A 13,299-nucleotide genomic window follows, 5' to 3' on the forward strand; every position below is an offset into this window, starting at 1 on the left:
TTAAATTGGCAAACTATTTAGAGATGAAAGACTCCTGATTGTTTACTTCTCCACCTAAGCATTTTGGAAACCTAAGATCTTGCCCTATGTAATGACAATATAACGTCTTCAGTAAAGAAGGCTAATAATTCTTCCTCAGAGTAGCTATACAAATTACACATATTTATTGACGTATATTTACATGTCAAGTTTTTATTCTTTTGGGTATGACAAGAATTATTACAGTCACCCCTTTGTATCACCACACCTGCAAAGTCAACCGACCCTGGATAAAAAACATTTGAAGAACAAATGTTACCTTGTTGCTGACCTGTATTATGTAGGTAGGCCTACCATGGTCAGGTCTGCACTGAAAATGTAGTCTTTTTTCCTTGCCATTATTCCCTAAATAATATAGTATATAACTATTTACATAGCATTTGCATTGTATCAAGTATTGTTAACTAATCTAGAGATGATTTAAAGCATATAGGAGGATATAAGTAGGTTATAAGCAAATACTACACCATTTTATATAAAGTACTTGTGCATCTATGGGTTTTGGTATGGGGGGGGTGGTCCTGGAACAAATCCCCCTGCAGATATCAAAAAATGACTATTAATTCTGTTGCTGCCATCTTCCCTAATATTTCTCCCCCAGGCTCATGTAAAACAGGAAGTTTACATGTAAAATAGGAAGTTTACTTGTATTAGAAAAGTAACACCAAAAGTCCCTGTTATTTGGAGAAAGTTCTATAGGATGCTTTGCTGACTATACAGTACCTGTCTTATTACGGAAAAGCTGTTTACCCCTCAAAAAAGTAGTCAAAGTTTCAGCAGATTTTCTTTTCCTACAGACTTTAAATGCCATGAGCCTCAAGCAATCAAAATTCAAAGTATTTCTACCTATGATCAGATTAGGTTCCAAAAGACTGCTTCTCACTCCACTTGTTCCAAAGTCCAGAGCGATTCTATCCAAGAGACAGCGAATGCTTTTGTTCTGGCATATGACTTATCTTATCTACACAAGTTCACATATTGGAAATTCTTAGAGATTCTACACCTCAGTCTATATTCTATGAACCTAATCACAAGTTTCTTCATCAACAAACATCAAGGTGAATTGCCTTTCTGAGACACATGGTAGCCAAACAAGAAATCGCAGTCACTCACGTGTCATGTAAAATCAAACTAACCATGATCTACTGTGTGCTTGTAATTTTAATAAACTGTAAGGTATAGAGACAAGAAGCTAAGGTAAGTTCCTGGCCTACAAAAGCTTAAAATTTACTAAGTGCTACAAGATCCTATTTATTTTTTCCACTACTTCTATTTTCAAAATACAAGTGGCCAATTCCAGGTGCAATTAGCACATGGCATCTAGGAGGCCCAGTGAGATAACTTTGAAAATAGGCCGCAAACAATTTTTAACTACATTTGCACATATATATTAGCCTTTTAAGCGTCATTATTTTAAAGAGATCTTCAGGCATTTGCTAAAACTCCTATAAAACTGGAAGTGATAATGTAACTTTTTTCCCTGCAGAAAATTTTAAGCAACCACCGCCATGGGTAAATACAATACATGTACTTTTCCCACTCAGCACTCTGAATGGCACCAACTGTTGAGATGATGTGAAATAGAAAAGATGGATTCTAATATGAGATTTTATAGTATAAGAACTATATAACATTTTTATTTCTCAACGTCTAATAAGAATCTATTGTGTCAAAATATTTATGCTGTAATAAAATTTAGGCTTTATCCACTGTACTATCTTAATGCATATAGCCCAGATTCAAGTTTTTCAATGAAAATTGTTAACACAATGATGTAAGTGTATGTTTCACATTGGTGGACTTATTTTTAATATTTAAAGTCATGTTTACTTAATGAAAAACACCAATTGAAATATGGCTGATCTCTTGCATGGGATCATCCTAACAACTAACGCAGATTGAATACCATCTAAATAAGGAGAGCTTGGTCACCAGGACAACTGCAAAAAAATGACCTTACCAAGAGAAAAAAAATAATAACTTAGACCTTGTTACTTGAGTGAAGAAACTATTATTGCAACCAATGGAGGGACTGGAGGGATTCCAAAATTCAGAAAACTTTAAAATGATAAATAGACAAGTATACAAAGCCAGCCATACTTCAAAGGGCTTACTACAGTGCAAGCAAAAAAAGCAGTGATCTCTAAGTACAAAGGACTTTCTTAGATAGAAAAAGTATTTGATGTTAATGTCAAGTATAATATTACTAAATGATATTGCTGTACACTTTCTTGATTTCTGATCTTCCCGTATTTCTTAAGTTTCCTGTTACTTGGTGAGTTTGTTTTTAGTTTCACTGTTATTCCTTACTTGGTTTTATTTTTGTAACTGTGTTCAGTTTGAAAATAAAACAAGTGGGGAGGTAAACACACAGTGTAAATATATATATGCCTTACTGTTAAAGCATACAGGTGAAACATATTGGATTTCATTAACCAATGTCACCATAAAAAAAATAATAATTTTAAAAAATAAAAATAAAACAAGTGAAGAACTTTTCATTATATAATCCCAGTGTCATTCCTTAGTTACAATTTCTTAATAAGGTTCTCCAATGCCCAAAAGTATCACTATTGTAAATGTAGCTGTCATTATAGTGGCATGTAATTACAAATTTAATATTAAGGACTGTGATTTCTATATTTCACTCATAAATTTTTTTCTCTTTATTGATATTGATAGAACCTAGCTGGGACACCTTTGTCTCTAACTGGAGATAAAGTATGCCAAATAATGTTTTACTTCTTTATTATAGCACATTCCTGAAACTTGGACAAAAATCGACCAAATCATTTTCATTTCCTATGGTGAAAAATTAAAATAACAAAAATAAAATTGGAATCATATAATCAGGAATTTTTTTGAAGTAAATGTAGCTCTATATGGTATGTTGGACAATATTTTCTTTTAAACTGGGAAAAGTTTATATTATAGATTGGCTCAGGTCATTACTGTATTTTTTAATCTTACTGAGTCCCAAGAAATTAGTTTTATGCTATGTAATAGGCTCTGGTTAGTAAGCAATAGAAATAAAGCCCAAACTTAATTAAATTAAGGTTATATGCCTTCAAAGAAAACATCTCATTTTCATACTTGTGAATATAAACAATATTTTAATTACATGTTAACTCTTCAAACACTGGAGAGTTGATAATACAACATAAATAAACTCAACTGGCAGGAGACTGAATTTTTCTTTTTTTGCGGTTCTGTTTCATTTTTGCAATAACAAAATGTTGGCAGATAGCTTTCAGGTATAATTTAGCCTGACAAATCACCTATATTTAATTTGGTAACTAATATTGTTATTTACATTTTCATCTGATTATCTTAAAAGCTATGGCTTTATACAGTCTTAAAGTTAAGAATCTGATACTAACACATTTCCCATTATAAAATGTCATTAACTGTCATTAACCCACTCTATATTTGAATAATTATTTATAAAGTAAAACACAAAAGTTGTGAGCATCTGCATCTGGTGAAATTATTTTTTTCTCCCTCATCAATATAGTTTTATACTTAATGGTTTTCCTAAAACATTTTAAATACTAGCTAGAGACCACAGCACAAAAGATGCATGGCAAAGAAAATAAAAGCTCTAAGTAGGAGAGAGGCTTTCTCCCTCATACAAGAGTCGAGATTTGAGCTAGGTCTTAAAGATGAGTAGAGTGTGAACAGTGAAAAAAAAAAAAAGTAGTACTGAAATGAGGGGCTTTTTGGTTTGTTTTTTAAAGAAACATAAAATGCTTTCTCCACACTATAGTGGCAAGTCCTTTTCAAAACATAACTTTAAACAAAGGGAAGGGCACAGGGGAGTTACAGAGATACAAGTGGACATCTGTTGTCTGTGCTACCCAACTTCAATTTCCCCCTTTCTCTGGTAATAGCATCCCTAGTTTCCCTTTGAGCATTAACCTCTCTCCATCTTTCAATCTATATGGTTTGGTAGGGTGACCCTATTACCTGGGCACCAAATGTAAGCAATTGACCCAGACATAGCTAATTGAAACATTCTATCCTCCTCACTGACTGAGGAAAAGATGGACAAGCCAAATCAGGACAAAAGAACTCAATTCCAGGATTCACTAGAAGCTAAGATTGCTAACCTGGTGGAATGTAAGACTGAAGCTGTTGGTAGTCCATTACTGACATCTTTTGTGGAGAACCTGCCTTCAGATGAAGCAACTACAGAGAAAATCAGATCTAAGAGAGCCAGAGACAGATGCCTAGTGACACTTTGAGATTTGAGATTATTAATACAGATTAAGCTATTCCCCTGACTTTTCAGTTTCTTGAGCCAATTAACAATGTTTTTTTACTTAAGCTAGTTTAAGTTGAAGTTCTATCACATTTAACTGCAAGAATCCTTATAAATATAAATATAAATATGTAAAACAGTTTGCCCCCCTGGTATGAGCCAGAAACCTCCTTTCCCTATATTCATCTTCAGAAGACAGAGTAGTCATCTTGGGTACTCTGCCTCCCTACCTCCTTGGGATAGCCTCACTTTTTGCTGGACTTAATATCACCACTGCCTCCAAAGCCTGCCGCAAGTGGCTATGGCTGGCAGCCTCTACTAGAAAGTCACCTTCTCTTCATTTTCCTTTTTTAATGTTTGTCTTATCTCTCGTGCTTCTCCCCTCCATATCATTATTCCAATGCCTCTCAGTTTTTCATAAACCAGTCTTGGTTTTTCTTACGAATGTGAACTTCCAATCAGCCAAATGCACCAATCAAAGTGCAGAGCATACAGACTTTGGTTCTTCAGCTTAATTTAAAATTTCGGCTATTTTCATTGTTCCACATTATTCAAAGGTTCTTTAAAGAAATAATAAAATTTCCAAGCTTAATGCTGTGTTATGTCAAATAACTGATACCGCTATTAAATCTAAATTCAGAATAAGAGGATATTACTCTGATAATTATAACTAAAAACTACCCTTGTTCAACAGATTCATGTGTAAAAAATGCCCACCCCTAAACAGAAATGTAGTGTTTTATATTTTTATATACATGTGTGTGTGTTTCAGGATCATTACAAACACAAATTTCTAAAACTTCATATAACTACATACCAGTAGCCCCATGTAAAAAGATAAGAAATGTCAAAGTAGCTTTATTTATATAAAGGCAGGTACTGCTTTATTTGAGTGAAAAGTATCAATAAACAACGTACCCTCCAAGATCTTTGCAAGTTTGAAACAGCAGAGATAAATGAGGTAATACAGTATAAAACATCGGCATGCCTCAAAAAAATAAAATATAAACAATACTTGTTAACAGTCTTGCTTCAGGCTCAATGTTCCAGAAAACTGTCCATTTGGAATGCATATAGACTTTTACAAGCTTACAAGCAAGTAAATGTCTCAGTGCAAATTTACACTGCCAATTACCTTCTTGTCCTCTGTAATTTGTTTCCGGCCCTCATTCATTCAGATGCTAAACACCACCTCATACTTTTCTATAATTATAATTAGACTTAGGAAGTGCTACAGAAAGGGTAGCATTGAACTTGGAGATAAAATGATTCTCTGCATGCAACAGTTAACAATTTATTGCCTCTCACCTGTCATTGCCTACTCTGCGAAAATGCAGCTGGAGCCTTTAAATAGATTTCCTTTGCCAGCTGGCACAATGTTAAACATTATTAATAAAGACCACTGGAGAGACACTTCAGGAGGAAGGGCCTTTCCCTTTCTGGTTCCAGCCTGCTCCTCTGCGCGTGCGCAGCTTCTTCAGCACCCAGCTCCGGCCAGCTTCTCCAAGTGATAAGACTCCTGCAGTATTCAGCAGTCTGCAGCATCCACGAGGAACCAGCTTTCCACGGCTCCTCCCTATAACAGGCTTTCCGCAGTACCCTTTAGGGTACTTTTAGGGTGGATTTCTAGCAGTTTCCATAAAGTGCATTTCCAACAAGTTCCACCAAGCAATTCCTCTGCCATTCAGTGAGCCATCACCATGCCCTTTCCAGCAAGGTCCAGACTTCTGCCCTAGGAGGTCTCTTCCTTGCACACTCTATCTCAGCCCTAAGAATTAGAGCCAGTTGTTTCCCAACCTCCCACGCAGCTTTATTAAAGTATAACTGACAAATAAAAGTGTAAGATATTTAAAGTGTACAACGTGATGATCTGACATGCATACATATTGTATAGCTGATTCTGATATATATTTGTATATTCTTTAGAGATCTCTTTACTTCTTACTAGCCAATCCCTTGTTACTCTAATGCCGTTATAGTTAATAACTCTATATTAAACATTTAATATAAGCATTGAATGTTTATATTAAACATTCAAATTACTGTATAGTTTCTTGGTCCTAATTGAACACTGATATATCAGCTAAAATTAGTAAAATATCAACACCAAATAGATGGAATTTCTAGAAACAACCCATCCTAAAAGGTGGATAATAAAACCGTAGTTAAGAGGGTTCGCTCCAGGTAACCAGGGGGTATCGCCAAAAAGAAAGTGCTGATTTAAAAAAAAAAAAGAACGCAAGCAATAATCGAGTATAATGTGTCTCTCCTAAGGATAAAATGTGCTAGCAACCTAACATACATACCTAGTAGACTAATGGTTACAATAATTCCTGGACTTGCAAGTCAAACAAAAAATAAAGATCCTGATTTTCTGAGGACCTTCCACACAACCAACCAGCAACCTCTTTTAACATTTTTTTAGTCTCACAAGTTCTAAAACCAAAGGTTAGAGGCAAAGAAAGGTGAGCCACTTACCAGTTCATGCAGATTAATTTTAAATTCTAATTTTCTTCTTCCCCACTTCTTCCACCAAGGCTGGCCTTAACTACAAACACAATGATCAAACTCTCTAAGCCAGATAATTGATAAAAATGTAAAATAAAAAGATTCAGATTCAAGAAAGACCCCTAAGGAATCTATTCTTCATTACCCTTCAGATAGAATTTGACAGCACAAATACAAAACTCAATTCAGATATTTAAACCATATGTTCCCACTTGTTCATATGAGAAAAGAGGAGCCTTCCTAAGAGCAATAAAGTTTCCATCTATCACTTTTCTTGAAGGGCCACATTGCTGTCTTAAGAGAAAGAACAATATAACAAAAAAGGAAGTCATGTGTTTAGTCACCAATATGCCATACCCTATTATGTATGTAAATTAGCAGGATACAGAACCCTTTCCTCATCTTTAGGCACCTTCCTTATCCTCCACGAACATTTCCAAAATGGGATGTAAGCATCCCACAGTCTGCTCCTAAGTTTCCTGCTGTTCCTAAATTCTAAAAGCAGGCTTGAGCTTCAAAACTTGGACATTGATAGCATATTAACTGTCACCAATTATCACTATCACGGCTTGCTTTGCTTCTCTTTACCCATATGTTTCTGTTTGCTTTCTCTGGTTCATAACGGGTTTCTTTTTTTCCACTGAATATTTAGGTTTAAAAGCTTGTGATTCTTTGTTATCAATTTCCCCCTTCATCTAATAATAGTTAGCACTTTCTTTTTATGTCTCTTTTCAATTCAAAGATCACTGAGCTGGACTTCCCTAGGCCAAGTATGTGAGGAGGTAGCTGTATTTCATTTCCTACTTTAGCTTTTTCTCTCTTTGACCCTTAAGAGTGTCATTTTTATATTACTATTGGTAGAGTGGATAGCTTCTATTTGTGGATTCTCCTTTAGTATAATCCATTTAACTTGAAGGTATAATTAGTGAAATGAGTTAAATTTTAAAATATCATTCTATCAGACAAAGGCCAGAAATAGAGAGAAGGGGGTGTTTATCAACAGGACAAAATATAACCCGGAAATGGATAGAACAATTTTTTCTTACTTAATTCTTGGATTAAACAATTTAAAGCATTTCTAATTATTAGGAGAAGGCTTCAAATAATGATGAAGAAATAGAAAACTAGACAATTCTGAACGATGATCACAAATTCTCCATTCAACATGCAATAATGAATGTACGACACAGGGAAAATAACATTATTGTAATAACATGTATGATGACAGATGGTTACTAGACTTACTGTGGGGATCACATGGTAAGGAATATAAATATCAAATCACTATGTTGTACACCTGAAACTAATAGAAAATTCTATGTCAACTATATTTTAATTTAAAAAAACATACAAACACGTATTGCTCTGTGAAAATCAGAGAAGTCTTTCCTCTTCTTTATAGAATACAAGGGGCCACACCATTACAGCACATTAGAAAGGTTACTATCTTCAGGGCAAAAAAGAATTTGTATGGTATTTATCACCATAAAGTAATATTTTATATCTAAGAAACAACAAAGACTATTATTCACTCATTATTGACCACCTACACAAAGCTAAACTATGCTAAGTTGGGAATATGTAATAAAAATATACATGTGGCCTGTCTCCAAAAAGCCTTACAGAAACCCAACTTCTCTTTTACAATCGGAATCAAGAAAATGGTTTCAGGTTCAAATAAGACTCTGTGAATCATATAACTAATACTATCACAAAATTTACATTCAATTGGCAATATCCTTTAAAGGAATTCAAACTATTCCTATTATAGAATAGTATTTTGTCTTCAGCTTTTCATAACAATTCAAGATTTTACAGCAGAATGAAGGATGATCTAATCAAATTTATTAATCCCCTGTACAGTTTCCAGGCAAAAAATGATCACCTAGTTATAAACAACTCCAAGAGTGGAACTCTTCCCTAAAAAACATTAAATTAAAAAAATAATAATAAATAAATAAGAAAATAAATTACACATTCAACCATGCCCATCTCAGCTAGGGAAAGAGCACAGTGCCCATTCATAAGACCTGCTTCAGTCTAAACAGCACCAAGAGACACCAAACTAAAGGGTTTACTGATGGAGGGAATGTAAATAAGCCCACTCTACTGAATTTTAATATATATGTAATCACTTAAGACAACTAAGGTCTCAAGGCTGGGGCAAGACCAGCTGGAAATTCTTTCTCAGAAATACTAAATTTTGATGTGCTTGCTTAGGAGAGAATGGGTCTGTAGAAATAAAGTAATGATTTCCTAAACTACAGCTCCCTCTGATCTGTTCTTTAGTTGTTCTAGGAAAAAGAAAATTTCTTAAGTATTGAGTGGTTATTATCTGTGGTACTCAGTGCTATGAGCTTTAAAAGGAGTGTCTAATTAAATCCAGACATCTTCTGGAAAAGACATCACTACCTCCATTCACAAATGAAAAAACTTAAGCCGAAAAGAGGTGTAAAAATTGGCCAGAGCATTCTATTCTTTTTGGTGCTATTGTAAATGGGAGTTTTCCTAATTTCCTTTTCAAATAGTTCATTGTATATAGAAATGCAACTGATTTTTGTATGTTGATTTGCATCCTGCAACTTTACTAAATTTGTTTATTCTAAGCTTTTTGTTAGTAGTTTTTGGCAAACAGGGACAATTTTTCTTATTCCTTTCCAATCTTGATGCTTTTTACTTTTCTTGTTCTTGCCTAATTGTTCTGGCTAGGACTTCCAGTACTTTGCTCAATAGAAGGGCAAGAGTGGGCATTCACGCCTTGTTCCTGACCACAATGAGATATCATTTCACAGAGTCACTGTCAGGATGACTATTGTAAAAAAAAATTTTAAAGGCAAGTATTGGTGAGGATGTGACAAAATTGGAACTTTTGTACAGTTGGTGGGAATGCAAAAAGGTGCAGTTTGTATGGAAAATAGTATGAAGATTTCTCAAAAAATTGAAAATACAACTATCATATAACCCAATAATCCCATATCTAAAAGCATTGACATCAGGATCTCGAAACAATATGAGCACTCCCATGTTCACTGAGGCACAATTAACAATAGCCAAGATATGGAAACAACCTAAATGTCCATGGACAGATGAATGGATCAACAAAATGTATTGTATATATATATATAGACTATTACTCTTTTGTTAAAAATAAGAAATTTCAGCAATATGTGACAACATGGATGAACTCTGAGGACATTATGCTAAGTGAAATAAGCCAGAAGGGCAAATACTGCATGATACCACTTATACGAGATATCTTAAATAGTTAAATTCACAGAATTAAAGGGTGTAATAGTGGTTCGCAGGGACTGGGGGAGGGGAAATAGTTATTACTTAACAGACATAAAGTTTCAGTGAAGCGAGATGAAAAACCCTTGATATCTGCTGTACGACATTGTACCTATAGCCAACAATACCGTATTGTACACTTAAAAATTTGCTAAGAGGTTAGATCTCATGTTGTGTTCTTACCACAATAAAAAAAAAAAAATTTAAACTGGCCCAAGGACTCAAATTCTTTTCTAATTGACACTCAAATCCGTGCTAATTTAACCATAGAAACTGACTCAGAGCAGATTAAAAAGTACTGATAGCGTTCTCTACCAGCGCTGTGTGACGTTGGGGAATTCGTTTAACAGCTCTGGGCTTGAGTGTCCTCACCATCGAGATGAGTCTCAATACGAAAGTAGGCAGCGCTGCCACCACCAACTGATCGGTTTGCCGCCAACACTCAGGGTGGACATCCCATGAGCATCAGCAGGTCTGAGCGCGGTCTCGACTAAAGCCCAGCTCCGGGAGGGACCAGGGCGCCTCAGCCCCCATAGGCGCCAGAGCACGAAATACCATGGGAGGAAGGCACAAAGCCTGGCCCTGCTGAGTCACCCTGACCCTGAGGAAAGGCGTCAGTACGACCGGCCCACGGCCTCGTTTCCTAGGCAGCTGGACCAAAAATTCGGCTCACCTCCGACCGGATCCGCTAGCTGGCACCTCCCCTTCACTCCGCGCCTCAGTCGCCATCTTAGTCAGCAAACTTCTCTCACCGCCCTCCCTCAAGCCCCGCCCCCGCGGCTTTGAATTGGCTAAGGTGTTCTCCCTTCTTCCACACGATTGGATAGTTTGACCGCCCCTTCTTAACCAGAAGAGTTTCATGGTATTATTGGTTTGTTCAAATTGCTAACCGTCATTGGTCGCCCTCTGCACTGGCGGAATAGAAAGGTGTTGAGTTGAAGATGAGACCCAGCCCCGAGGCATTTCGGGATTTGTAGTTTCTCATTTTGTTTAACCCTTCGGATTCCACTGACTTTTAGTTCAAGTCAGATATCCGCAGCCTACGCCCAAAGTTTGATCTGATGTCTAAATCTCAGAATTACAGAACTGTCCAATTTGAAAGTGACTTTAAAAGTCATTTTCTAAAATGCAAAATTTCGTTTTCTGTCTTGACACAGTGAAATACCTAGCCGGGTAGGTACAGAGTGGCAACCAAGTACTGTTAAATTTAGTTCACAGCCCGCTTTCTTCACATGGTCACACAGCACAGCGGTAGGTCACTTATGCTTCATTCCATCCGCTCCCTTCCGGCTTCCCAGAGAAGACACAGTTTGCCTCTCTGGTCTGAATCGTGGAACCAAAACCTGCATAATTTTGTCCCAAGCTGAGCTGTAATCCTCAATGGTAGAAATAATCATAACTATGCTTGCCCTCCCTGCCTCATGGGCTTCTGGTGAAGATTAACTGAGGCCAACAGATATGAGAACATTGTAAACTTAGGGCGTTCGTTTTTTGTTGTTTTTTTGGTTTTTTTTCTGCATTATTTTTCTATACTAATTTTTTCCTAGAGATTTTTCTGTTCTGAGATCCCTTCACATGAGGTTCTCCCAGCACTCTCTTTCTTTTTCACCAAGCTCTACCCACATATGTTTCCGTTTTTCAACAAACTCTTCCCTGCCTGAGTCTTTGCATGTGTTGCTTGCTCTGGCTAGCCCATTTTTCACTTTATTATCTTGCATATCTCAGCTTAAATGTCACTGGTTCAGATGCCTTCCATGGCCCCCACTGTATAAATCAGTTCCCCGACTAAACTTTCACACAGCACTCTGTACTCTTCCTTCATAGCTCTTATCACAATACATAATTATATAGTTTTGTTGACCATCTGTTTCATGTGAGGATTCCCAACTAGACTTCCTGCCACAAGTAGGCAGAGACCACATCCATTTTGCCTTGGCATCTGGCACATAGTGGCCTTTCTATAAATATCTTTGGAACAAATTAATAAACAAGTCCTCAGACTATATTATCCCAATCAAAAAATGAATCACATGTTCTAATAAATTATTTCAATTGATGAAAATTTATATTAAAAGCTTGATTAAAGTGTCAAATAAAAGTTCATTTAGTTTTATGTTTAACGAATTGTTTTTAATGAACAAATATGTGAAAAGAAACACAAAATTCAACAAACATGTATGAACCAAGTTTTTTTTTCCCCTGGCTCCATGACACCAATTGATTGACTGATTGAAATTGATTATTTTGCACAGAAGAAATGTTTAAAACTTTAAAAGATAGCCAGTAGGAAGACCACCACATAACTATATTTCTGGTTCATCTGTTTTGATGACATTTTCATACAAAATTCTTAATGTTTGGGGATATACAGCACAGTAGTTAAGAGTATGGAGTTAGTGAGCCTAGGTTCAAATCCTGGCTCCATCGTTTCTAGCTGTGTGACCTCAGACAAGTTACTTAACTTTCTGATTTCATTTCCTCTTCTGTAAAATGAGGATAATAATCGTCAGAGGGGTACTGTGACGATTAAATGAGATAATCTCTGAAAAGCTGCTTAGCAACAGTATCTGGCACATACCAACATTAGATAAATATTCAAGGGGACATGATGAATACTAAGAATGCTTAACTCTCTTCTCAGATAACACTTCTATCTCCAATGCTGTGTGATAAGGACCATACATTACACTACAATACATGCAGTTTAATCAGTTACTAGGTAGAGAGGACTGTTTCTCCTCAAAATCAATGGTTCCACTGCAACTTCTGATTAAAAGCAAGTATTATTGCTGAGTACTAGAAAAGTACCACCTCCCAGCTGACAAATCTGCACACACTGTTTCTGCAAAGGTGTCATGGCTCCCTGAGATCACCATTACTCCATCTAGGTACTATGTGTCAGCCTGGTGATAAGCATAGCTGTACAGAAGGAATTCATGAAAGTTCAGAAAGTCATCTTGTTTCCAACAGCCCGGCTGAACCAAAGGTCACTGGAAAAAAGTGGCTCCAGTCCTCAAGTTTATAATTGACTCAGGGAGACAAAATGAACACACATAAAATCATATACAACAGAAGACAGTTTAGAATTATGGAGGACCAAATATCAAAACAGTACAGATTCCTAGGAATTTAGAAGTATGGAGAAGTGAAAGAGGCCAGGACTCTCAGGAATAGTTTATTAATTTGTTCAAAAGATATTTATA

The 13,299-nt window shown here is 36.0% G+C and overlaps 1 protein-coding gene across 3 annotated transcripts in view; it reads right to left on the reverse strand.

The window, feature by feature from the left end:
- The window catches only part of ARHGAP19 (Rho GTPase activating protein 19), a 59,196-nt gene that overhangs the window by 35,553 nt on the left and 10,344 nt on the right, over window positions 1-13,299 (reverse strand). For 2 of the 3 annotated variants that reach the window (XR_001599310.2, XM_016164203.2), the window contains exon 1: window positions 10,770-10,843. The exons of the other annotated variant lie outside the window; for it this stretch is intronic. Coding sequence is in view for 1 of the 2 variants with exons in the window: in XM_016164203.2 (XP_016019689.2) it covers window positions 10,770-10,825 (56 nt within the window). In the remaining variant the exon portion in view is untranslated. Of the gene's footprint in view, window positions 1-10,769; window positions 10,844-13,299 lie in introns of those variants that run through there. 3 annotated transcript variants of the gene reach the window in all.

The sequence above is a fragment of the Rousettus aegyptiacus genome, unplaced genomic scaffold (genome assembly GCF_014176215.1).
Source record: "Rousettus aegyptiacus isolate mRouAeg1 unplaced genomic scaffold, mRouAeg1.p scaffold_m13_p_6, whole genome shotgun sequence".
In the NCBI taxonomy this organism is placed as follows: Eukaryota; Metazoa; Chordata; class Mammalia; order Chiroptera; family Pteropodidae; genus Rousettus; species Rousettus aegyptiacus.